The following is a 27,814-nucleotide window of genomic DNA, read 5'->3' on the forward strand; positions in this document are numbered from 1 at the left end:
GTACGGGAAGAAGGGAAATCATTGGAACTCTGAGCAGCAAAGAACTGTCCGGTATAAAAGAAGTGTGGGCAGCAGGGCTGGGAATAAGGAATGCCGAGCTCTGCGTTTGCTGTTTTTATTTGTTGTCTGTTGACAACACGCAGAGGTGCCGGGTGGCACTAACACCCGAGAACGTTATTGAGAATACTCGGGATTCTAGTTACAGCTGTATCGATGCTGATTTTTTAAAATAGCAGTATTTTGTGCTAATATCACTTGATCTCATTAGAAATATTATAAAAGGGGGTGATTAAAATCATGCAAATATGAACGAAAACACCTGCAATATCTACTAAGGAAGAGGTTGTCTGCACATTTTTCCAAAACTTTTGAACTCGAATTTCTGCTAAATCCGAGAGGCAGCAGTCACAAATATAAAGCTCCAACAACTTTTCTGAGAACTGCTGGCTGCGCAGGGAACAAAAGGGCACCGTAGGAAGAAAGGGACGCGGCTGCAGGCGGGCAGAGACAGTGGGATAAGCCCTGCTGGTCCACGTGTGGGAAATTGCAAGGGCACGCTCTGCTCCTCATCCTCTGGAGCTGGCAGATGCCCTGGAGCGGGATGCTCGGGTGCCGAGGGGCCGCAGGGTGCCCATCTATAGGAGAGGCCGCTGTTGTCGCACAGAAAAAAAACACGTCCCGTGTGCTGGCACCTGTGAGCTCCCACTTCAGTCTGTGGCTAGTGAGATACCAGTGGCCCTAAAGCTGGCTGACAGACCGAAAAACCATCGGGGTTTTGTTCAGCAGAGGACCTGAGGCCCGCGGGTCCCGGACATCCTGCGGGGATCCCGGCGGCTCCCGGCCACTCGCCGCTGCCCCGAGCACGGACCTTCAGCGCCCGTTCGTGCTCCCCCGGTCCACACTGCGGCAGCTGCGCCGCTGCCCGGCCGCCCTCGGCCACCCCGAGGTGGCGCTGCGACGGGCGCCGCGCACCCCGGGACATGTAGTCTCAGGCCGGGGGCGGGGGGAGCCGCCGGGATTCCCGCCCCGAGCCGCGCGAAGCTCCAGCCGCTCCCACTCCCGTTCCCGGCGGGGACCTCCCTCGTTGGCGGGGCGGGGCGTGGCGGGGGCGGAGGGTCCCGGGAATGCGGGGCGGGATGGGCCAGCCCAGGGGCGGGGCTCGGCCGCCCTGTCCGCTCTATATAGAGGGCCGAGCGAGCAAGATGTGCACTGCCAGTAGCGGGGCCGCGGGCGGACGGGACGGGGCGGCGGCGGCAGCAGCAGCAGCGGGCGGGCAGAGCCGCGTCCGGGCTCCTTCCTCGGCGTGTGTGACTGAGGCGGGGCACAGGGTGCCGAGGGCGGGGAAGGGGAGCTCGGCGGCGGGACCCCGGGAGCGGAGCCTCCCTCGGCGCCCTCAGCGGGCGGTCTCGGGCAGCGGCGGCCCCAGGTGGGGGAGCCGGGCGGCGAGGAGGCTCCGCGCCGCCGGCCCCGCGGATCCCCCCGCGCTCCGGCAGCATGAACATCCTGCTGGAGTTCTTCGTGGTGACTTTCCGAGTGCTGTGGGCGTTCGTGCTGGCCGCGGCCAAGTGGCTAGTGCGGCCCAAGGAGAAGAGCGTGGCGGGGCAGGTGTGCCTGATCACCGGGGCGGGCAGCGGCCTGGGCCGCCTCTTCGCCCTGGAGTTTGCCCGGCGCCGGGCGCTGCTGGTGCTGTGGGACATCAACACGCAGAGCAACGAGGAGACGGCGGGCATGGTGCGGCACATCTACCGGGAGATGGCCGAGGAGGCGGCCACCGCCGCCCCCAGAGGTAAGCGCCGCGCTGCCGGGGCGGGCTCCGGGCGCTGCCCCTCGCCACTCACCTGCCCGGCCCGGGGCCGCCTCACCAGCGGCGGGCCGTGAGAGCGACTCCGGGCCGGAGACCGCCGGGCGCGGGGGTGTCGGACTCCCGCGGCTGCCGCTGCCAGGCAGAGCCGGCCCCGTTCCCGCAGCGCTGAGCGCAGACCTTTTTCGCGCAGCCTTGGGCTCCAGCGGCGGCTCTAAAACCTGTGGCTTTTCTTAAAGCGCTTTGACAGCGGTAGTAAATAGCCGAGTTCTTGTGTACTGCGCTGACACCGAAGTAAATGGAAGTTTTGCTGGTTTGGGATTGTATTTGCTATTTACACTTGACTACTTGTTTGAATGTCAAAAAGCGAGTAAGAACTTTATTGCTCCCCCACCCCTTCTGTTCTCTTGTCTGTGTTCTTTAATAGCTGGTGATGGAGAGAAAGATGCGCTGCCCCATTGCAACTTGCAGGTTTACACCTACACCTGTGATGTGGGCAAAAGAGAGAATGTCTACTCGATAGCTGAGAGGGTCCGCAAGGAGGTTGGCGAGGTGTCTGTCCTGGTTAACAATGCTGGTGTGGTCTCCGGGCACCATCTTCTGGAGTGTCCTGATGAGCTTATTGAGAGGACCATGATGGTCAACTGCCACGCGCACTTCTGGGTAACTATAAACTCCTTTCTGCTGCCCTTTTCGGCAGTTAATTTTGGGAAATGAACTGCTGTCGCTTAACTTCTTGAGATCTGCACTTTCTCCTTTTCATTTGCAAGCTCACTGCTTTGGGGATTTCTTATTGTGAACTAACTTTTCTGTTTAACAGGAATCATGGTATTAAGATTGCTAACAAGTAGTTTTAAATCAGCCATATACTCCCAGAATCCAGAGTTCTAAGTCTTATGCCCATTTCTGTAGCTCTGGATATGAAAACCTTTATAAGCATAACCTCTGAATCTGCTTAAAGGTTATTACTGTTAATGAATGGCTTCTCAGCCTTCCTCGCATACTCTTCTGCCAGCACACTAGCAGCTTTAAGGTGCTGTTTTAATGACGGCTACAATAGCAAGCTTGCACATTTCTGGAAAAAATGTTTAAAACTCCTGCTGGAAACGTTGTTTGAATTGCCTTGGAGGCAAATTGTTGCTTTTGAAGGCTGGGAGGAAAAGCGAAAAAGATTTCTCAAGAAATCAAGCCAAGAACACTTTTTCAGGAATCCTGCGTATTTGTCCTCATAGCTTTCTCTGAGGGCTGCCTGTAGAAGTAAGAAAATCTTTAATATGGTTTCTGGGATGGTACTGTCTCCATAGCTAGCAGATGCTAATCGAGGAGAACGAGCTATGTGATCGTACTCTTTTTGTCCATCTAAATCAAATCTTATTTTCCTGTGTGGTTTATTTTTAAACCCACAGTGGTGTGGCGTTACATAAATTGGAGTGTTGAAGGAGGGCATGATGCACACTTGGGTTAGCATTAGCTGTCAGACTGAGACCATTGTTAGTATTAAAACTGCTCTTTGATTCTTCAAATAAGGTTATGAAATACACTTGCATAACAATGAAAGGATTAAGCAATCTGAAATATATTTCAACTTAAACCTTCTTTTACTGGTCTTACCTGTTCATAATGAAATTTTGTACAAAGCTGCATCTTCAAAACTTAGAAGGTCCTCCCAAACTGAACTTTCTTAATGTGGAAGTGAAATGCTGTTTCATAACCCTAAAGGAGCCCCTTCAAATCTGCACTGTGAAACACTTAATGGCAGAGCAGTCTCTTTCCAATGTATTGTAAAGCTTGCAGAGAGAGTGCTTAAACTTCAGTGCATACGAGATGGTATGTTTAGAAACACTTGAGCTCTGAAAGTATATTTTAAGGCAATCTGAAAGGTTCTGAGAAAGCTCATGTGACTTCTTATAATTAAGAGCTCTGCATGTTCCCCTTCATAAAAGTTGGTGCTTAAGCCAATAGAGATGTGCACTAGATTTAATGACTGTTATTGATGTGGTTTAAATGCCAAATCGACAGTTCCAAGAGCTCTAAATTATGACATCACTATGAGTTAAAATATGGGAGGATCCTAAATTCTCCAGCTGTTCTTCCTTCAGGCCTAAGTCATACACTTATTTATAACAGTTTCAGAAACCTTTTTAAAGCACTCTGTGTGTTCTGAGTCTCTTATAGTAATAGAAAACTAAACTTAGAGTCTAGTATTGCTGATTGGGTTTCCATAAGAGCTCCATTCATCCCTAAATGTTAGTGTGAAGTAACTTGAAAATTAAAAAAAACAATTAGTCCAATACTCCAAGAAGGTATAGCTAAGTCTGAACTGTGGAACTTGAGAATTTGGCTTAAGTTTTTAAAGAGCAGTCAACACTCTTTATATTTAATTGAGGATCTGTTCATATGTACACTTCCTGTAGATCCTGTGTCTGTGTCCTGCTTTGCTTTTCCGCTTTTCTTTTGCTGTTGGCAGAACTCTTTTCCTTGTGTTCCACTCCACAATCCCAGAAAAGGTTGGCTTGACCAATAGTGGGTGGACTTCTGTTGAAAGTAATACTACTTAATTCAGAAGATATCATCTGAATCAGCTGATTCGAAGCCAACTTTTTTGATGCAAGTCAATGCTGACTTAAATAGAACAATGTGTCTAGATGTGTGAAGTCTTATATAGCTAGTCTTTTCCGTGTCAGCTAAACTGGTGGTCCAAAAGCAAAGCTAATACTCTGGAGCATTATGTAGGCTTTTAACTATTCTTGGAGGGTGTTTAGTCCAAAAAGCTGTAAATGGATTTTGTAAAGACATGGCTCTTGCATGTATTATTGCTTCAGTAGTTAAGTTTCTGTACTTTCTGGGGTTTTGCTTCTTTGGGGTTTTTTTACTGTGGTTCAGGGGAAATTCTTTTTCATCCCTTGATCATTAATCAAGCCTCACTGTGCTTCTATATAAAAACTGAAAATAGGGCTCTAGTACTGTTCCCTTGAAACATCTGACATAAGATTGATTGCCTGCTCTCCATGCAGAATGCAGGTGATCTGAGCTTGCTTTTCTGTTAGCGGCTACCATCTGAAGGCTGCCCAACTTCTGCAGTAGGCGGTGACATGAAAATCTGTCACTGTTTTGCTGTTGTGACTTCAACTGGGCTGTGTACCATATCACAAACTGGCAGTCAGGAGATCCTTAGCATGCCACAGCCTAAACAGATGCTTTCCATTTTGCTGACATTTATGATTTGTGTAATCCTTACTATGAGTGTTCTATATAAACATGTCACCACTGCATCATGTAGCAATTTCCACAGCATAAAATCCACTGCAGTATTAAAAACCTGTTATTTCATGCTGTGATAACTTGAATGCTTCTGATATTGAAAACATAGGGACAAAATCCGTTCCTGGTTTGAAACAAGCCAGCTCTGGTTTACTATAATTTGCAGATGCATAAAATTGTAGCAGGAGTGTAACACTATCTTTCCTGCTGGTCTGTTGCAAGAATAATAACTTAGTTGGCTGCACTTGTCAATTATTAGAACTGAACTTCCGCAGACTAAGAAGTTTTCTTCCTGTCATATGTCAGGATTCAAATTTTTAAAAATGTTAAATCACAGTATAAGTTAAAGCTGTTGCTTAATCAGTTTTTAGGGAATATAGGGTTTTTTTCTTGTAGTTTTACAATAAAGCTTAAGTATCAAAATACTGTGTTTTAGATTGCACCACTGTATTGACTAAAACAACTGTACAAACTCTTATTTTTGGGGCAATTTGCGAGTCTTGCACCTACTCTAACATTATTTTCTGAAAGAATTATCTACTGATGGATAGATAGATATTAATATTGTGCATCACCTGGGAAATGCTTCTAGATTTGGTTGTTGGGGCAGGGGCATGGGTGAGGTGATGAGCAGGGTCTGAAAATCTCTTACATGAAGGTCCTCCTGTACAACAGATCCACAGTATTCAGCTCTGAGAGAACAGTGATCTGTGTTTCTGTCATGTGGATACTCCAAATCTTTCAGCTTCGTCTCCTCCTAGAGTTCTCTTCAACTTACCAAAAGGGGGAAGCAAAAGCATTCTCCTCTAGCTCTGTCATATAAAAAAAAAAATCCATGTAGAGAGAGACTAGGACCCAGAGTTTTTAAAGCCTTGTGTACTCCTTTCTTAGCTGGAGTAGTTACATTCATTTATTTACAAATTACTTGATTTTTTTTTTTTTAAATGTATGCTGGCATATCTGTAGGAATTTTGAAGTAATTTTTTAGGTGGCCTGCCCTTGATACAGGAAGAGATAAATACTAATTAAAGAGGGAAGTATTAGTAAGTATTTAGGGCATTTGTGAATAGCCTAAAAACTCTAAAATTTAAATATACCTTGGAAACATGGTTAATACAGAGTTACTAAATCAAATACCCATTTATGCAGCTGCTGTTCTTATCATCTAATTAGACTGACAGGATTGCTTGGAGAGTAACAGTGGCTTATATTTGTCTATAATATATCAGAAATTATGTGTTGTAATTGTAGTCTCTTCAAGCTCCTTGGTGTTAAATAAAGCTCGCTGATGCCTATCGTTTGTTTAGTTCAAATATGGAAGTATTACACTTAATGTGCACTCTGAATCTTCTATAGAAGAAACAGCATCTTATGTTATTTGAAACTATACCATGCTGAGTCTTGTGGCCTACTAGCATAGCAGATTAATTTGTCATCAAATCTAGGATTCAGACACCTGTGATCAAATACAGAGACAATATTCCACTAAAGGGCCAGGTAGCTATATTTAGTATTTTGAATGAGTGGAGTTAGCAGCTTTAATTGATTTTGATTTTTTTTTTTTTTTAAATTTCATGATAATGTACCCCAAGACACACAAGTGTACTTACAAAGTTTAATCTACATGTTCTTGACTTTTTTCCATTGAAAAATGAGTTGGATCAAGTTCAAGCAAAACATATGTATGTGATCCAAAAAGTATCATCAAAACTAACTCTTCCCTTGCAAAATTATTCCAACTACATGCCACCAGTAAATTACCCTGGACAGCACATGTGTTTCATATACTGTGGTAGCATGCTGGGTAGTGAGTATGAAGGAAAAAGCAATCATACTCTTAGCTATGGAAATAGTCATATTAGTCATATTAAAACTTATAAGTGCTTTGTTAGGGTTCTGCTGCTCATATGTTCTTGGGTTCGTTTCTCAAGAAAATTGAGGGAATCTATCAGTTAAGAAAATACTGTCTTACAGATGCATGCCCCAAAATCTGCACTTTCCCATTTTATAAAGTAATGTACTTAACACAAGTTTTGGAGAATAAATGAATGGATATATATTTCTGAAGCTGGAGTAAGCACAAGACTAGCAGTTCAGAACTTTCCTCACAGATTTATGTCATGGTCTATGAGGACTTGTCTAGCATTGTGTCAAGCACAGTTGTCACCATCATGCAATCTTTAATTTTGTGACCTGTATCTTACAATCTGTGTATCTATGTATCTATAATTTAGCTTTGTAGTCATATTTTATTTATAGCGATCACTCAAACTTTCAATTTCTTTTTTTTTGTTAGTCTTCTCTTCCTTTTTTGGTGAGGTTACCAACCCAAACCATTTAGTTAGGTACCTGTATGTCTGAGCTTTGGCCATAGCAGCAATCTTGTATCAGTTTCAGAATAGTCACAGATGAGGATAAAAATGACTTAGGCAAGGTACTCATCTGAAGAGCCATCATTCATAATTAAGCATGTTGAGATGGGGTGGTAGGTAGGTCTTAGTCTTTTGCAAAACACCTCTTCATTTGCCTTGAGTAGGAATCATATAAGTTTGAGCATCTATAATTGAGATTCCACAGTACTGCTGACCGAACTGTAGTTGTTCCACATGTTTCTCAGCTCTAGTCTCTGAGGGCTGTTGAGGCTGTTCCATCCTGCTTCTTCATTGTCTACTGTATTTTGATGACAAATGAGTAGTTACATATTGAGGAGTCTGAGCAAAAGAGATTATAGCACTCTTAGTTAATTAGCATGATTTCCATCAGGGCTGTGGGAAATCATATTGAAGATTCTTTGAATGTGTTACAACACCAACCTTCCTACATATACTTTCTGTGCTAGGGCATCTTCCTTGCCTGGTAGAGAAAGCTGACTTCTTTTATTCAAATGGCACTTGAATTTGTGCATTTCCCTTCCCTCTTGTTGATGATGTAAAGTATTTGATTTTCATCCCAGTTAGTTAACAAATCTAAAATGACCATTCAGAATGTTTTTCTTACACTGCTTCAGTCATACCTGAGGCTTTTCAATAGCTCCTCTCAGAAGTACTTTGGAATTTAACTTGCTGCACCATTTGAAAGGTGTCTGGATCTTAAACTCTCAAAGAACAGAAAATAGAGATTCTCAGATTGTGACGCATTAATTGTTTCTTGCCTGTAGATGGGTGTCCAAGATGGTAGCATGAAGTGTGATCAGCCAGTTACTTCCATGCACTAAACTATATAAAGCTTGAAGAATTTAGGTGAAAACAGTAATACGTGTCACAGAAAAGCAGTGTGAAATTTCTGTTAAGAATAGTTGTCCTGAGGAGACCATGCCAAGACTTCTCAAACTACTTGAAATATATCCGAAGTATTAATTATTAGCAGCTTGCAATTCTACAGCCATCTAAAATAAAGCTGGAGTTGCAGTATGGCTTGCAGAGGTAAGCACTTGGGATAATCTCACTCCTCAATCTTCTGTGACTTTTTCTGGGGGTCAGAGGCATGTCAGCAAACTGTATGAATATTTTCAGGATTGCTAATCTACTCTGAAAGCATGGTCCTGGATGAGCGAGCAGTGTGATGGTTAAATTCCTCCTTCTTATGGAATGAGGTAGGTCGGCTGAATAAGCACAAACCTCTGCCCTGACATTGGTCTGCAATTATGCTGCTGCTTGTGAAGGCTTTGGGGAGACAGGAAAACCTTGAATGGGATGATAGTCTTTGACGGCATGGTGCCTAACCTTGCTAGAAGCGGAAAGAGTGGCTCTTCAGTGTTTCAGTGAAATACTCGTCTAAAGATTGTATGCCTTCCTTGTCCTGTGGAGGTGAGGAGGGCAATGGAGTTTAAACTCTGGATTTTTCTATTTACAAGTAACTTCCACTTTTATTTTATGAAAAACAGCTAAGTTAATGTTATGTCATTGTGTTATTAACTTTCTGTAATAACCAAGTGACTACAGCAGACTCTTAGAAGACAGGTGTGTTCATGTGCTCAACGGTGGAGAAAAGCAATCCTAATTATGATGCAGCTAAGTGTCCTGCTAACCCAGTGCTTGCATCACTGCCTAAAACCTGTCTGAACTGATCTGTGAGGGTAAGCAATCCTTTTTTCATAGCTCTCAGTGTCATCAATTACTCTGACTGGACAGGCTGAGGAAAGATGAATGTTATGTTTTCTAGCACCATCCCTGCCACTTTAGCACTGCAGTTCTTAAATCTTTTCTACTTTTATCTTTATCAGCTGTGAACTATTATTCTCTCCCAATGCTTCTCATGCACTGATTTCACTTCCAGGGCTTTTGGGGGAAGGAAGGGTTTTTTTATGTATCTCTAGTACTAAATCTTTCCACAGTTCTCTGTATGTAAAAGCCAGCACATCACTCACTTGATAAGCCTTGCTCCCTTTGACCTTTGAGGTTTCTGGCTATTGACAGTGAGGGTAAAACTGAGTTACTGATACCTGTCTGTCTTTTGTAAAAAATGGCAGAGGTCTTTCTGCAAAGGCAAACTGCAGCTGATTTACCTGTGATGCTATAAGCTTTTACCTGTTCTCTCAGGCTGCTTAATCTGTTTAAAAAAAAATGAAAAGTCTTTCAAAATGCAGTTATAATATAGATGAGTAGACACAGACTTTGAGATTCATAGAATCTTGGGGTTTGAGGGTTTAGTTTGAAAGAAGATGTGTCACAAACAGGGGAGAGATTTACGTCTGTGCTTACACTTCTGAATGAACACCCTGTTCTTGTAAATAATTATATTAGCATAATGATTTATATGTCAGTCAAATTAACACTTGACACCAGTGAGTTATCACAACTGGGATGGGAGGGCATGGTAGGCCAAGGAACGCCAGAACAGCTGTGGAGCTGAGGTGGCTGACTTGGTGCGAGCCTTTTGAAATTCAAGTTTGTTTGGCTGTTGAATTCTGCACCTGAATGTGCCCTAGTGCTGCTTGCTTCTGCCATCTGTTTGAACTTGTGTGACAGCTTCTTGAGCACTCTCCTTTCAGTGTTGTTTTGGAAAAGCACATGAGTGTATGCCTAAAAGTAACTTGTCCAAAATTTCTGTTGACTTAGGATGAAACTACAAGGAAGCTTAGTGGTGGCAAGCTGTCACGTGGGACCGCCCCTTGAATCTGCATCTTACCTTGCACTAGTTTTCATATTCACCTGGTCTTTGGGTGAGCCAGTTCAGCTTGGCTGGAGGGCAGGGAGGCAAACTTGTCCAAATTGGTTGGTTTTTCTATTTAGAGACTAGAATCACCTCATGAACATTTCAGACTTGGAGTAGTGAGTGTGTGGGGGTGAGGAGGGATAGGATAAACCCATGTAGCTTTGAACAGGGCCTCTGTGGCTATCCTTATGAAACCTCATTCTTGGAGACTTTTTTTGGAATGGGATTTATAGCCTCTAAATAGTTAAGTAGTCATAAATGGTTCTGAGCTGTAGCAAATCTGCCACTTGCATAGCAGTCTGAATGTAAAACTTGACTTCTAAAGAGATGACAGTATTTTAATTACACTTTATTAAAAACCCTTAGATAAAGGCAAGGTAGTTTTCTGTACACATCATATAATGTTATGTCAACAGCTTTAGCTTATTTGCCTGGAACCAATACTGTGATTGCTGTTGTCTATCATCAAGAGCAGTGATCTCAGTGCAGTGTACTGCACTGTTTGACTTCTTTGGAAATCAGTTGTACTAACACAGAATGTGGAAAAAATCTGGCCAGAGCCATGCTTCAGCTTATGGGAACTAAGCAGTTTCCACAGGCACGCAAAGGACGTGTCTCTGTCGTTGAAAATTCACCTCCTAAGAAAGTGAGTTGTTTGCTGGTGTTTGGTTAAAATGCCTGTGCAAGCAGAATCTTTGAAAATTGTATTAGTTGCTGGTTTAGTCAGTGTATTAGCTGGAGTCTTCTGATCGTTTTATCCTTTGTTGGCTTATGAAGGAAAAGTTTACCTGCTAAGACTATTTTCTGCACACTCTTTTTTTGAAGGCTGGGAAGAAGTATAAAATAGAAATATCAAAGTATTTCAAAAACCTCTAAGCTTCATGCATTTTAAAAATGCTATTTCTTGGTCAGTGAGTTACTTCATGAGAAGTTATAGCCTTTTAGGGTCTTACTGTTTCCTAAACAAATATTGAAGCTAAATCTCTATTCAGCTATATCATCTTATTTCCACTAAATGTGAAAAGGGAGGCTTTCTTTCTAAACCTGTTCTTCTTGTGAGATACTCAGTTGTAGCATAATCACTTTCTTTATTATAAAACAGATGATTCAAAACAATGACTTGGTGACTGAGTTGGGCAGTATGAGTAAAGTGACTCAGCTTCATCTACCTGCAAGTACTCTGGCAGTTGCACTGCAATGGAGGTACTGGCCTTAAGGTGTCTATAAAATGTGAGACAATCCTTTTCTGCTTAGCCAGTTCTTGAAAAGTCTGCTACATATATTATAAAACATGAATGATGACTTCACATTTTCCATAGGTAGTTCTGACAATACTGTTCTCTAATAATGTTTTGGAAACCTGTAGACTAAAATACTGAGTTTTACTAAATATTCCAGAGGATGACTAAGCTTATGGCAAGCTGGAGAAAAATGTGTATTTAAAAGTTGAATTGTGTTCTCGTTCCCTGAACAGAATATTCTGAGGTCTTATCTAATAGTTTTTTCCTAAAATGAATTTGTTATGTGGATTTTTAACAGACTCATGGGGCATGTTTTCATTTTTGTCAAGATTATCAAATAGCTGGCAATAAATAACTGCTCTCCAAATGGTTGGACATTTGCTGCAGACTTGTGCTAATGAAAGTGAGGAACTAATGTGTTTGTTACACTAATGTCAACATAGCTCTGAAACACTACAAATCCTTTGACACAGCCATTTGTCAGTATATAAACAAGGAATTTCTAGTCACTTGACTTCAGCAGGGCTTAAACCAGCTTTTGTGGAAGGGAGTAGGCAAGTGTTAACTTCATGTATCACTTGACCAGAAAAATCTAAAGTAATTTCAGATTTGACATTTGAATAAATGCCAATTTGGTCATCTTTACAGATAGATCTGCCTGTGGAAGAAGACAAGGTTGGTGGTGCTACCTATTTGGTTTGTAACTTAAATTTCCAGTTTTACTGGAGCGTAATTGTGCTGTCACAGCTGTGTTGGAGCTCTGTGTTTAGTCTTGGGTACATAGGAAGCTCAAATGCTAATATGGTAGATCTGAACAGAAGGATTCATTTTCTTTAAATTGTATCTTGCTTTTCGGTGGCTGCTGCCAACTGTGTAATACTTTGTTTAAGTTGAGTAATAACTGTGGTTTGGTAGCTATGATAGTCTGAGAGTAGAATGAGATTAATTTTATGGAGAATGAATATCAACTTGTCTAATAAAATGCCTTTGGGTGGGAGGGAAGAGGTCAGCTTTTCAGCAGGAGTACTTTGAAACCTTCAGTTCTCATGCTTGATTATGCCCTAAGTTTGTGCTGTCTGGAGAAGTCTGCAGGTATACATTTGTTTCCAAGTTCCACTTCAGTCTAGACTTGCTTGTTTTGCAGTGTAAGGCAGGCTAAACACATAGCTAGGCCTCCAACAACTCTCTTGCCATGCCATCTTACCTACTGCTATTCCTTCTCATCTTTTAGATTAGTTTGGCATTTGAAACTCACAACAAACATCCTCAGCAACTTATGTTTTGCACTTTGACACTGCTTAAGTAGAGATACTGTCTTTTGCCCTATTGGTTGCTAGCTGTCAAGAATCCAATATGTGATGGCTCTGACCAAGCTTTAAAACCCATTAAAATTCAAAGTGGGCAGAATAGTTTGTGAGGACTCAGAATATCCTTAAGAAGCTGACAAGGGAGTGGTTACTGGAGGCCTTCTAATAGCCGGGGGATAATAATTATTTTTTGAAAACAGTATGGTATGTGTATCTTCTGAACTCTGCTGAAAATGTTAATTCCACAATAAATTAATCTAGATGCTCTGTACTGCTTCATTGGGCTCTCCTTTCGGCTGAAAGGACTTGAGACCAAAGGAAAAAGAGAAATGGGAGTGGAACAGACACTGTTTCAGACAGAGCAGGATAATTTATTACAGGCAAGAGCTCCTGTTGGAGAGATACAGGAGAGATGTGGCAGAAGAATCAGCATCCTTTCCATTTAGTTAAGTTTCTGTGTTGATAAACTTGCTGTTAACATACAGACAGAGTGCAAGGTCTCTGCTGGCCTGTGAACTACTTCCTCTATAAGAGGAAGAGGGAATGGGTTGTTGAGCAGGGAATTGGTATACTGAAGTGGAGAATTACAGAATGGCTGAGGCGGGAAGGATCATCAGGTCCATCCCCCTTGCTCAAGCAGGGCCACCTAGAGCCAGGGACCCAGGCCAGTGTCCAAACAGCTTTTTAATACCTCTAAGGATGGAGATTTCCACAACCTCTCTGGGCAACTTGTGACATGGTGCTTCATTTTTCATAGCCATATGAAATCTAAGACTTGCAAACTCTTGAGGAAACAGATCAAAATATATAATCAGTTATGTATACTACTGCATATATAGGAAGCAGTTATACATCAACCAAGCAATATCTAGAAAGTAGACAAGTCAGTGTGCATTTATGGTAGTGTATATATACAAGCATGTCCATTAAAGGCAGCTAAATATTTCCACAGAAATAACTGGTGGCATATAGTCATTAGACAGATTGGATACTTTACAGGACAAGCCTGACATCTGAGGAGGGAAGTAATTTAAAAAGCATGTAAATCTAAAATCTGTTTCCTCTTAGGAAGAGGAAGTTCTTAGGAGCAGAAAGGTGGAGACTGCATACCAGTAACATAAAGGATCTAAATTCCATTTGCTGGTATAGCAATAACAAGGGTAGTTTAGCTTGAATACCTGAATTTCTTCATGCCCAAAAAGCATATAAAGTAATGAACCCTCTAAATGGAAGTGAAATGTTCTTAAGGAGAAATCAGTGCTATCTTTGGCTCTGCTCTGTGTACCTAAACTCCTGCCCTAGATAATGATGCACTCAAAATCTAGAGTGATGCAGTGGTGGGGGATGCAGAAAAGCTTTACTGAAGAGCATTTGGAGTTTGAGTAGCAGCAGAGCACTGTAAAGCTGATGTAGTGATATCTTTTCCACCTTGACTCTCGAGAGGAAAGTTTCTGAAGCCAGAATTGTATTACTTAGGTAGTGTTCTTGAGTATTTAACCTACACTTCAGATGAGAGGGAGAACAAAGCTATTTTCTACCCCAATTTGAGGTAAGACAGAGGAAATTGAGCCCTTAAAAGAAATGAGGGGGGAGACAATGTAGAGACATGATAAGGCAACAGTAATAAAAATTTCTGTTGCAATGTCCTTCCTAAGCATTTTTCACATCCCTGTCTCTGTGGACACAGCCTTTTTCAACTAAGCCTTGTTAACAAGCTGTACAAAAGGCAATTTAGTCAGGCAGTGTTCAGTTGCCCTAGGCATAGCATAATTAGTTCTAGTAGTAAAGAGTGGAAATCAATGATTAATGTTTGAGAGATAACTAGTGGTATTAGTTTCCTGTGTGCTTTTTTTGTTTAATAGCATTACTTATCTTATCTTTACTGTCTACCCATTGTAAACAGCTTTGTGGCACTGAGCTCTGATTAAGGAAACTACTTAATTCAGTTTCATCTTTCTTCTGATATACTTAACATGAGTTAACTCCATGTAAAAGAGGAACCACTACAATAACTGAACCATTCATAGGAAAAAGTGGCAGCTCTTGGCTTTAAAAATTGGAGAAATTTTGGAACTGAACCCTAAATAATACAAATGCTAAACAATGTAGTAACATAAATATGGACTGTAGCATACCTGTTCTTTAGGAAATGGTACATGACAGATACTTGTTAATACTAACAAACTTCCATAAATAAGATTGCACCTATTTTTGTACAACTTTGATTCTTCTCAGCTGATGAAATATGTCTGAGAAGCAGGGGATTTTATGTATGTAGATCCATCGTGAGGGTGGAGAAAATTACTTCTATAAATTAATAAATTATAAAACAAGTGATTTAAGTAATAGCTTATGCCTTTACTATATAAGACTTCATGTACTTCAGTGCAGTATTTCACACAGAGTTGGAGAGAGGAGAAAATACGCTTATTTCTCTGTAAATCAAATACAGTTTTAAAGTACCTGATGTTGCTTTTAATTGTGACTTACTCCTTCTGGGTATTACCTTCACCTCTCAAACTGAGTAGATTTTTATCTGTAGTTTCACTCTGTCTGCAAATGTAGCCTATCCTATCCAAGGTATTGGAAAGTGTGTGTGTGGCTTTGCTTCATTGTACTCATCATCATTATAGATTTCTTTTAAGTCTGTCTTGTTCTTTCATGAGCTTCTGGTTGCAAGGCAACTGTAGCGTTATTACTGTGCATGTATGTTAAGCATTAACTGCGAGTGTAGTACAATATTAAAGGAATCCCTATGGCCCCAAAACAGTGGGTTTTTATGAGAAGGACAAATAAAGCTTTAATGAGAAATTGAAGGTTGTGTTGCCTGCTAGGAGATAAATAACAAAGGGATGTCTTTTGAGATGAAATATTGGAAGGTCTAGCTTTTTTTCTTCTGAATGCAGGGTCTGTGCAAGGCACATTTGAGAACAATCCTTGAATAGTTAATACAGCCATCTACGGAAGCTTGGCTTGAGGACGTCATGTTTATCTCCTGATTCTTTTCACATAAAAAGGATCTGGGTAGACCCATAAAAAATTCAGAGAAATGTGATTTTATTTTTTATTCACTACTTTAGGAAGACCGTGTAATTCTGACCTATTTTTCATCATCGTTTCTTGAGAATAGAAACCAAAGATCAAAAATTGTTCTAATTTCCACAGCTAGTCAAATATTTACTTAGACAGCAGCTAATTATCCAGAAGGGGCCCAACAGTTCTTGAAAACAGTCAGTAGAGACATCTGAGGTCCTTTAAAGTACAGCTTTGGTCCCTTGTGTTAGCAAGGTCAACAGTAGTTGTAGACTTCTGTCTGCCTGCTATATTCAGCCTGTTACTGTTGGAGCCACGTCCTTTGTGTTGTGTGGTCTCCCTAGTCTTCAGCTCAGTACTTGATATTTTCATGTAGTCTTAGCGTAGTTACTAATCTCAATTTAGCCCACTATTTCAGTATGCTTGTATGAAGGAATTTAAGAAGGATGTGGAGGTTATATGGGGAAAATAATTGAGACGATAATGCACTTACAAGTAATTATTCTCTGTTCTCTTTGGAACTAAATGAAAAGGCTAGAAGGAAAAAAAATGGTTAAATCTAGGCTGTAACTTCATACTTTGGTGCTTGAGAAGGCATTTTCGATATTATAGCCTCTAACTTGAATAAATTTTCCTTTGAGAGTAAGAGTTCTCGGGTATATTTTCAAGGCCTCTTCTAAAACTATTTGGCAATGACTTTCAATGTTATCCTATAAGTGAGGTTTTAACCTGTGTTTATAAAACGTATTTAAAGTTGTTGTCTACTGAAATAAGCTGGAATGTATGACTGTAGCTGAAGATAACTTCAGTGTATTTACTGATAAGCTTGCCATGGGGATTTTCTGCCTTTTGGCCACCTTCCTTTTCCTTTTAACATATAGTAGTACATTGGTGCTATACTGCATAGTTTGGACAAATCTACTTCAGGTAAGGGTGCCACAGGCTGTCTGCAGAAGAGTTAGAGGTGCACTTTTGTCAAACATTTGTGCATTTCTTCTCAGTTACTGGAATGGAATGAGAAATTGGGGCATGTGGAAATCTCTCTGTTAGGTTCCATAGGTAGAGTGAGTGGCCACATGTTGTCCTGCACAGGAGTAAGAGAACTTGCAGCATGTTCTGCTGCGGACTGTGAAGAATAATGAGAAGAAGTCTGAATGTCCATGCTAAGGGAGGGAGAGGAGATAACATGTATTTTAGAAAAAAACCTTTTCTTGTCACTGTGAGTTACAGGATTAGCTAACATGGATTGCAGCAAGCAGTTATAGTCTCTGGTACCTTTAGTTCCCAGAGATGTCTGGATGCAAGTCCTTGACTAACCACACCAGTTTTGCTTCTTGGATCTGGCTGAATAGTTTTTAACATGAAGTTGAAACAACACATTTACCTGAATGTTGCATGCATTTGTGCTGTCAGGCAGAGGCCCTGGCACTCAGGAGTAGCTGTGGCTTGGGAGGAAATATCCTCTATTTTATACCAGTATGCCACTGTTGTGGATAACTAGTGATGTAAAAACTCATCTGTTTAGATAAGCCCGAAAAAAAACTCCATGCTTTCCATCTTCCTTACCTGAAGGAGCTGTGTGGAAAATGAGCTATTCCTTTGGTATAAAGGGATTCCTACCTTACAGTAGTGCAGTTTGTTTATGCCATCAAAATAGTTCAAAAAGATTGTTGACAGAAGGCAGAAAGTATGAAGAAACCTATTGTATTGAAAAATAGAAACTTTAAAGGACCTCATGTGTTGGTACCTGCTTGTTTCTTTCTTTTGATACAAAGGCAACTCTCTAAACATGAGGTAGCATGTACTTTTCTACTTTGGTATGTTTTCTGCATTCAGTATCCATTGTGTTGAGCTGCATACAGCTAACATTGTTTTCTGCTTGCTTTCTTCTTTAAGAATAATTAATCCAAAATTTAATTAAAAAATCACTTTCCCAAACACAGTATTTCTTCATATTCTCATTTGCTGTATTTAGACTAATTTGTCTTGACATTGCAGCTGTGCTGTTCTTTGTGTTGCACAATCTTTTGAGTTTTGTTTCATTAAGAATGGAACTAAAGAATTTGGGGAAGGGGAGGGAAGAAGTGCTAGACTGTTAGAAGTTAATTTGCCGTAAACCAAAATGTTGAGAACAGATTACGAAAGCTATGAAGTGACATGTAAATGCTTGTTCAGTTTCACACTTGTGAGAAATAAGTCATTTAAGCTGTGTGCAAATGAAATAGATGTTTGGTTACAGCTACTGGGAATAGTTTTTTCTTACTGGTATATTCAGAAGCATAGAGGAATATGCTTAGAAGATATTGATCTCTACGCTCCAAAAAACTGACAGGTTAAACTAACTTTAAAAACTAGCTCTACTCTTTGTTCAGAACAGCTTCATATGTTCTATCTATCCTGCCTAGTTTCTGTGTGTCTAAAGTATATTGCAGGTTAGAAAATTCATGTTTTCACTATGCTTTTGGGATTTGAGTTTTTTCTTTCCTAAATTAAAAAAAAAAGCTAATTCTGGGTGAAGAGGATGCTTAACTTGCGTTTCTTGATGTTAAATATTGCATAACTTCTCTGATTCTTCACCCTGATGCATCACAACACAATTCCTTTCATCCATTATATTCTACTTATTTGTTTCTCCTCAATGTTGAAAACTGGTATGTTTGTCATGAATAAATGGCGTAGTTCTGGCTTTAAGTACTTCAATGTTTTGTTTAAATGTCTTCCTCTGCAGCTGTGAAAGGTAAAATTGAAACCTCAAGGATCAAACCAGAAGGCAGATAGTTTGATTAAATCACTTGAGTTGATTTGAATTATTTTGGGGGCCTGGTTCATGACCTCTAATGCCATGGACAAAACACATTTCTTGCTTGGTATCTTCTAACACTTTTTTTTTTTTAATGGAGGATTAGCATGTCCATGCATCACCTCAAAGACTAATGTGGGCTGTGCTACCTGTTCAGACAAATTCCAGATGGGAGGGCCACCCAGGAGGCATCTTGCCCCAAACCAGTCAAACTCTTAACTAGTTTCTCAGCAGCACAACAAGAACACAGAAGACTTCAGGTCTGGTAGGCAGATGTAGCTGAAGCTGAAAGAAACTAGAAACTAGGTTGATCTGGTTTATGTAACGTGCAGAAAAACTGGGGACCAGAGTATAGAGAAAGCTGCTTTGATCAAGAAAGTGTGCTGTGCCAGAAACTCAGGAAGAACACTGATTTATTTGGGGTTTGCTTATACAATGAAAGAATAACTTCACTTTGGGTTTGTTTTTTCCCAGTGAGAGGAGGCTGGGAGGAGCAATGGGCAAGCCATTACTCTGAGCCTGGAAATGCATCCCCCCATAGGGTGTGTCTGCCTCTGAGAGTGCTTGTTTTCAAGTGTTGGCTCCCAGCTGCTGCAGATGGCTGGAGGGTGGCAGCAATCGAGAGGACTTTCTCTGACACCCATTTATCTGAGATGTTGATAGTTGACTGCAAAGTTTCCTACATGTGATAGTTGTGCTATCTTTAAAGACTGCCTCAGCTTCAGGTTTTAAATGGATTTGTGGGATAACATCCCATGACAAAGTACAGGGGCCTGCTCTGAACAGGCTGCTTCAGAGCACTGAGGTCTCATGCAAAGATTTCTATGAATTGCTAATTGTCTTTAGAGCAGAGGAGCTGTGGTTTTTTCCTATGCGGCCATAAATGACTTTTTAAGAGATGACTTACATGAAGTGACTATAGTTCTGCACTGGGAGTTGTTCAGTCTGCACTTGAGATGCTGAAGACGTCACCCAAAAGTGTGCTCAACAGGCTTTATTCATCATGTGCCAATTTCTTCTGGTTGAAAATGAGTTACTTTAGCCACAAACCCTGAAAACTCAGATTTTGTAATCTTTTTGCTTTCAAGCAGTGTAGCATAGATTAGTGGGCTTTCTACAATTTACTATTCTGATTATTTCCCATATTTATATATATGACTGAAAATTCTCTTCTTCAGCCATAGCTAAATATACACATTTATGGACACCTAGTTATAGTTCATCATATTAACAACAAAAAAAAAGGAAAAAAGCAGTGCTATAGTAAGGGTGCACTTTATAGCTTAGTGCACTTGCCTGTTTATCTTTTGGAAGAAAACACTGATTCATGCCTTGAAAGTGGTAGGGGGAAAAATCTATTACTACTTCTTTCCCTTCTTTCTCTCCCCCAAGAAAAACTCAAGGCAATTGCCCCTTTCCTGTAGTTGCTGTGGTTTGCAGCCAGAGCTTCAGTCGGCATTATCAAGCTTTCTGCAATGGGAGGTGGCAATCAGTCATTCCAATGTGATGTGGACAGATAGCTGAGGCATAAGTGGAAACTGATGATGGAGCTGACAAATGCTTTGGAGGGGAGTAAATTTTTAGCAAGACCGAGTCAGGGCACAGATATCTTATAGGGATAGCACAGAGCATCCAGGATAGTGTACACACCACTGGTGTTGGAGTGTGCAAGGCAGGCTCCAGATAAAGAGCACTCTGTAAAAGTTCAGTGCCATCCAAGCGAAGCCTCTTACGATTTCAGTCGGCACTGCCCGATGATGACTGGGCTTTGTTGCCATGCAACAAGGGAAGAGAGGCTGAAACTTTGTGTGCCTGGCACAGATTAGTTTAACAGCAAACTGAATTCTTGTCCGAGGCTCAGTACAAGAGGTTTAGAGATCCCTGCCATGAGGAAAGAAACAAATGCAAGGCAGCTTGCTCTGATTATTTTTTTATAATTAGCTTCGTTTTGTAGTTATGACAGAATCTAGGAGTTGTATGAATCAACAGTAGAAAAGGCAAGGAGTCAGGAGGTCTGTTAATCTTCTATCATCTGCCAGCTGTCCAGTGAAAACACTCTTTTGTGTGGTGTTAGGAGGTCTGGATTAGTCATTTAACACCTGCAGGCAAAAATGTTGTACAGGAACATGTGAAAATCATTAGAGCAAAACTGTCCTGACGTCTATGATTGGAAAATGCAGACAGCCTAAGAATGGAATTAGATGGATTCAGCTGTAGCTTGCAAGTCTTTTAAAGAATGCAGCTGACACTACTCAGACCAACAATTAAGCAAGTAGCAAATACGTAAGGGGCATTTTCGTGCTCTGAGTTTGGATACAAATTACATGGGCAGACTAGGTTTCTGGGAGATTTAAACTGAGTGGTACTGAGTGAGTTAGACTAGTAGCTCTGTCACTAATAGACCGATATATTAACTAGGCATGTCTGTGGTTAAAAAGCATTTTCTGAAGTTCTTGGGCAATTTAAAAGTGATCTCATATGGTACACTGACAACCTAGAAACCAAAGTACATTGTAACTACACATGCCATTTTACTACTTCATTGATTTTTGTAGCATATATGACACTCTGCTTAATACTTATTAAAATGAGAAAGTGTTGAGTCAGCTTCAAAAGAGAGATATGACAAAGGTACGTAATCTAGTAGGGGTGATCTTCTAGCAAGTACCTTCAATTTGTTGCTTAAAATTTAATTTTTTAAAGGTGTTAAGTCTGACTCAAATCAGAAACCAACTTTGTTATAATCAAAACAAAAAAATTGGAGATTAAAATGAAAGTTTCATCTTGAGACTTGCTTTGGCTTTATCTTGTTTTATTTTTAAATTTCTAAGGAATTGGTAACAAATGTATGTCTTGTCTTTTTAGTTATAGCAATGTTTATGGATACTAATAGAGATGGAAAATAATTTAGACTAGCAGGTGTTTATTGTATTGTAAGTAAAAAGTAACATCAGCAAAAACTCTGCCTTTAGTATTTCTTGTAATGTAAAATGCCCAAGGTGGTAAGTTATTTGGATAAAACTAGCCATATCTAACTTACGAAACACACTGTCAGTAATTAGAACTGATAATTGGTACTGATCTCAACAGATGTTCTGGATGGTGTAATTAAACACTTTGCATTCCTTTTTCTGTCTTTAAAAAAATGTGACTTCCATTTTAAGGTCAAATTATCTCTTTCTGATAACTACTCTCTTGCAGAAAAATAAACATCTCTGAACTCAATTGATCCTTTAACCTTAGGTTTTCTGGAGATGTAATCCTTGCTGACTTGCTGTCTGAATTCACAAACAAGCTGTAGATTTTCTGTTGACGTTTTTGACAAACTCAGAAGTTCAAAACCAGTACAATCATTGTACTTTTATATTCTTGATAATAAATGAGAGATGTTTTGAAAACTTATTACTAATGTAGCTTGTTCATGGTATGGTGTGCTGGTTTTTTTGTTTGGTTTTGGGGTTTTTTTGTTGGTTTTTTTTTTGGTTGGTTGGTTGGTTTTTTGGGGTTTTTTTGTTGTTTGTTTGTTTTTTGTTTATGTTGTTTGTGTGTGTTTTGTTTTTTCACTTCTTAGACCACTAAAGCATTCCTTCCCAAGATGCTGGAAATGAACCATGGACACATCGTGACAGTTGCAAGTTCTTTGGGATTATTCAGTACTGCTGGAGTGGAGGTTTGTTAGACTACACTTTATAAAAAAATTGGCACTTCTTGGTTAGGATAAGCTTTTTTAATTTTATCAGCTAGAGAAAATGAAGTCAGATTTTTGAAGATACTTGGAGGCTGTGGTGATGGGTAGCATGTCGACACGTGGCTCCCTCAGGACTCAGGCAGCCATTGCATTCATCTACTTGGATGGTGGACGTGCCACCTCACCGAAAGCTGAGGATGGCCAAGGGTTTCAGAATGCTAAATGATCTTTGAATAAATTTAGCAACTTGAAAGTTGACCACCTACTTCTGGCAAGATCTTCAATGTTAAGCTTAAAGCCAAAGGCGTTCAAAAGTGATGTTTTCTGTTTGTTGTTTCTGTGAGGAAATGGCTGTAAACCTTCCAGAATATATGTCTCACTTGCTTCACTAGCAGCTGTTTGAGAACTCCAGTTTGTGAGACTTGTTTGGTGCATAAAAACAGGTTAGGATTACAGCTTACTGTCTTGCTTTTTGAGTCATTAGTACAAATGCAAGTGTGAACAAAAAGCATTCAGTTAGTAGAAATTAATTAATGTGTCTAAAATAATAATGGTCATATTACCCCATAAGCACACAGGCTTCTTTGCATACAGGTAAGGCCCAATCCAGGGCCTTAAACCACAGCATTTCATAACACAAATAAATGAAGCTGGTGTAATTCAAGCCTTTGTAGATTATTTACTGTTTTGAGAAAGCTACAAAAGATTTCCTGTGGGTGTGACCACCAGCAGAGATGGACACATCCAACAGAAAACTCAGATGCTACTGCTGTCTATGCAATTATTTTTTATTTTGCTGAATTTACTATATTATCTCAAAGAAATATTCAAAACTCCATTATGTCTTCTGTTGAAACTAATCTTAAAAATAACACCATTTAGATTTTTATGCCTATGCTGTGCCAACTCTCCAAGTATTTTGAAATCTGACCCAAGGTAGTATTAGGTATCTCAGTCCTTTGTTGTACCATTTATTATTAAGCAAACTGGTAATTGGAGTAACTTGTCATGCAAGCCTGCCTGATTCAAAGACTTGAATCCAAGGTAATATCCTCCTACATTCAGCTTTCCTGCTTTCATGATTCTGGGCTAATTGCCTCAAAAGTAAAGTGATAAATGAGTTGATTTGATCCTCTATTCAGTGAGTGTCTTTTGTTGTTGCTTTGAAAATCTGTGCAGAAACACCTCAGGTATGCTGACTTTGAACATCATTCATATCTGTCCTTTCTGTGTTGCCTTTTTTTTTTTTTTTGACTTCATTCATTGCCAACACAGGATTATTGTGCCAGCAAATTTGGAGCTGTAGGTTTCCATGAGTCTTTGAGCCATGAATTGAAGGCTGCTGAAAAGGATGGAATCAAGACTACTTTAGTGTGCCCTTATCTTGTAGATACAGGAATGTTTAGAGGGTGCAGGATCAGGTGAGTAGAATTCTCCTTCTGCTCTGTGCTTGTAGTGCCATAAAAGTATTTGAAGGTAACTCAACTGTTACCATAAAAAATATTAAAGTAAATGTTATATCTGCTTTAGTATACATTAGTGTTACTCAAAAAAGAGAATTTCTGAATTTGCTGTCTTCTGTCGTTTTGTACATAGGCAATGCAACTTTTGAGTTATAGTCTTTGTAATTTAACAGTGAATGTAAAGAAGTTCCAAAGAAAGTGAGTTAATGAACTCTTCACTGAGGTCTGTGGTCCTTTATGTATCATATCAATCTGTCTTAAATATTTCAGAAAAGAAATTGAGCCTTTCCTTCCACCCTTGAAACCAGAATACTGTGTGAAGCAGGCTATGAGAGCTATCCTTACAGACCAGCCAATGATCTGCACACCTCGCCTCATGTATATGGTCACCTTCATGAAAAGGTAAGAGCTGAAGTCTCAGTTAGTTGGCAATACAATGCACAAAATACTAGTAAAATACAGGAGCGTGTCCAATACCTGAATATAAACACCCACCCGCACAGACCATGGGTGTGGTTTTGTTAGAATTCATAAGTCTCTCTCTTGGCTTGCATGCTTGTAGGTTGCTCGCTTGGGAAGCTGCGTAAACCTGAGATCCCATGTGTTTATGCATCCTTGTTTTAACCTTCTGGTATCTCCCATCTTCCTTAGATTCCTATTTTCTTTTCAACAGACTTTTATTTCCACTGTTTGAGATTCTCTCTAGGAATGGGGCACAAGGCAGCAGACTAACATTTAACCACTTGTATCTAGAACCAGTGTGTAGGAGGCCCTGCCTGCAGATTCTCCAGAACTTGCACAAATATTGTAGATGAACTGAAAACCTGCACATTTGGAACCAATTTTCAGAGTAGAAGTCTGTGGAAGGACTATTTAAAGGCGTTACTGTTTTCGTTCTAATACACTACAGTATTTTTGGATAGAAACTGTTTCATCTGTAACCAGGCTGACACTTTAATGATGCAGGGTAATGCAGGAGTTGCTTCAATTTCTCTGATGCAACATCACTTGCATTCTGGTTTGTGGAGATCAGCTTCAGAGCTGTCTGTGGTTTTGTTTTAAATCTGTAATATATAGGGGGAACCGGGATGGTTGAAACTGAGAACCTTGGTGACTTTTATTTCACTTACAAAGTGGTTCTCCTCCTCAAGTCTCTCCTGGTGGACAGGCTCACCTAAGAATAGAGGAATCTTTACTGCTCACCTCTTCCTGGAAGAGCATATATATCAATCTATTCTGCCAACAAATGGAGGCCACTGTCAGTATCTTTAAGAACTAACTTCTTCAAGCAGAAGCTCAGAGGGTGCTTCAGCGCTTCCTGCACAAGCAGTGCCTTATGCAGCAACAGTCACATCAAAGGCCCTTTTAGCTTCCAACAGGGAGATCAAAGCTTCTGCATAATCCATGCCCCAGGCAGCAGCCTTTAGATCAAAGGCCCTCCAGTCGCTACTGCACAAGCAGTACTGCTGGCAGTGAGGACACCTGTACCAGTGACATCTACTTCTTGGTGCTTCAGCGGTCATTACTCCTGATGGCTGGAATTTGTGCACTGCTTTCCACTGGATGTCTGCTGCTGTTTCCAGGGGCTGAGGAATCCCATTGTAGTCCTTCGCTAGAGCCCCTAAGTGCTACTCTTGAAATAAAAACAATATATTGTGCATGCGAGAAGGAAGGGAAGGTCTGTAGCCAGGTACCTATCACATAATCACCTCTTGGAATTTTATCTGGAGGGGGGAAAAAAAGGAAATTGCTCTCTTTACTTCGGACCTTTCTTTTTGAGGATGGATGATTGCGTTTAGAATATAAATCAAGGTTGTTAGACATCTGGTGATCAAAGAATGGCATTAACTAACACTAATCCCACATTAAAGAATATCTTAAATGTCTGATGACCTCTGCTGATGTGGCTTTCAGCAGATGCTTTGCCTTGAGTAGACCTTCTGTGATGCCCTTGCCCCATCACCCCACCCCCTTCCCCCCCACTTCTTTAAAACAAGCTATCACACTGCTTGTGAAGAAACAGAAAATCAGGTCTAAGCTGGAGGGATTTGAATAAACAGCTTCTTCCTTTCTGGTTGCCTGTGTGGTTGGGACTCTAGAATTTCAATTCTCCAAGTATCCCTGTGAAATAAAAATCCTTTAAGTCTTTAAGACTCTAATAGCTATTATGTTGCTTTTAAGGAGACCAAGTACATAGTACATGTAAGTGCATATACTTACAAGTATACGTAAGCAGAGTTCTTGTTTTATGCTGTCTAACAAATTTATAACCTCTTTTTCACAGTATTCTGCCATTTGAAGCAGTTGTATGCATGTACCGATTTTTGGGAGCAGACAAGTGTATGTATCCTTTCATTGCTCAACGGAAACAGGCTACAAACAACAATGAAGCAAAAAATGGAATTTAACAGTTTTGGATGGACTAGCCTTTATAGGTGAATGCAATAATGTTACATGACTGAATTGCAAAGTGCACTTGCATCTAACAGATGCAAATGTCAGCATCTTAATGTGGCATTCTCTTGGGTCCTAAACCTGTGTGTTGAACTCTAAAAATCAGTGCATTTTTATATACTGTAAATAAAACTGACTAGAGTACTTGGGAAATGTGATAGGTAAGTCAGATGAATTTACGATGTAGCTGCCACCATTGTCCTTTTAGAATATCACTGTATGTACAGTAAACTAGCCATACTACTTGTAGGGATGCACTGTGTGATATCTCTTCCTTAGCCTGCCAAGGCTTCTCAGAGCTGTCTCCAACTAGAAGATGCAATGTTTCAGAAATGGTTTGACTTTCCCTATGTTAATTGGAAAGGGGGAGGGAGAGAGGGAAATCTTGTCATTTAAGCTACTGCTCATGATCTTATAGTAAATTCAAGGACAGTTTCTGAATGCATCTCTTCACTCATTCACCCAAGCTCTCTAAAGGACACATGGCCAAATTGTGGTGTAATTCTCTTTTGTTGCAACTGTCTGTTCTATTTAAACAAAGATTAAAAGAAATTTGTAAGTCTGCCGATTCAAAGGATGTCTTACATACTGTCAGAGCAAACTTGTACTGGGCATCTGTTTTTTTAGGAATTCAGTCAGTGATTTAAGCCGACTTTTTTCAAGTACCTTGATTTGAAATATGCTCTGTTCTGTTTCCCTTTATATGTCAGAGTCCAGTTTACTGTTGTGGACTACACGTTTCTTTTCTTCCTCCTCATTCTTACTTCTGACAGAGTTCTCCCACCCCACAAGGAAGCTGTTGTGTTAAATTCTGTAACTGGACTTGTGCCTAAAAGACAAAGCAATTTAGCTGAGATACTTACTGTTTATGTAAGTGCTGGTCATATTCCAATTATTTGCAAAGGAAAAATAGAATAATGCGTGATGCAACTCTACATGCAGAACATGAAAGGTTGTAAAGATTTTTTTTTGAGCCGTACTCACATTGTAGAACAGCAAATGACATTTTTACAGTATTTTTTGTAAAGCGAACAATTTTGTGCCTTGAATTTGGTAATCTGTATTAGTGAAGCATTGTAAAAGTGAACTTCTACCTCTGTATCTTAATGTATACCATCCACCTGTAAACTACTATCAGACAAATTGTGATTACTTTTTTAGAATGTCTTGTTAAATAGTGACCAATGCCTGTGGTTATTAAAGTGAACCACCTTTTCCTTAAAACAGTGATTGAAATGTTTCCTTTAAAGACTGAACTAACACAAACTACTTGTGCCTGTTCTGCAGCTCTCTAGTATCAACACAGGTCAAATATTTATGTCTCAATTCCTTCATCAGCTACATGGTTTACAGTGTAATCTCTCTAAGTCTATTGGTAAGTACTGTGAAATTAGGCTGTAGGAGCTGACAGTTTTGTCTATCGTCTAAACTCATTGAAGAAATAGCTAGTCAAAGAGATATTGAAGAATATTAATTTTGGTGTTCTATAGATCTGCATTCAGATCTATGGAAAAAATGACCTGGGGTAGATGCAGTTGTAGTGAATTAAAAAGTAAATGGAGTTTCAGTACAGCTGTAGTTATTACTGCATACACATAACACATATAAAATA

General features: G+C 40.2%; 1 protein-coding gene across 1 annotated transcript; it reads left to right on the forward strand.

The window, feature by feature from the left end:
- The first annotated feature begins 1,195 nt into the window (after positions 1–1,195).
- Positions 1,196–27,426, forward strand: RDH10 (retinol dehydrogenase 10). The gene is made up of 6 exons (XM_027744627.2): positions 1,196–1,786; positions 2,229–2,464; positions 22,169–22,267; positions 23,561–23,706; positions 24,019–24,150; positions 26,033–27,426. Exons 1-6 carry the CDS (start codon positions 1,495–1,497, stop codon positions 26,154–26,156), a joined length of 1,029 nt encoding a protein of 342 aa, XP_027600428.1. The 5' UTR covers positions 1,196–1,494; the 3' UTR covers positions 26,157–27,426.
- Positions 27,427–27,814: the final 388 nt, after the last annotated feature.

Source organism: Pipra filicauda, unplaced genomic scaffold (assembly GCF_003945595.2).
Source record: "Pipra filicauda isolate LSUMZ 115617 unplaced genomic scaffold, ASM394559v2 scaffold177_size2800117_pilon, whole genome shotgun sequence".
NCBI lineage: Eukaryota > Metazoa > Chordata > Aves > Passeriformes > Pipridae > Pipra > Pipra filicauda.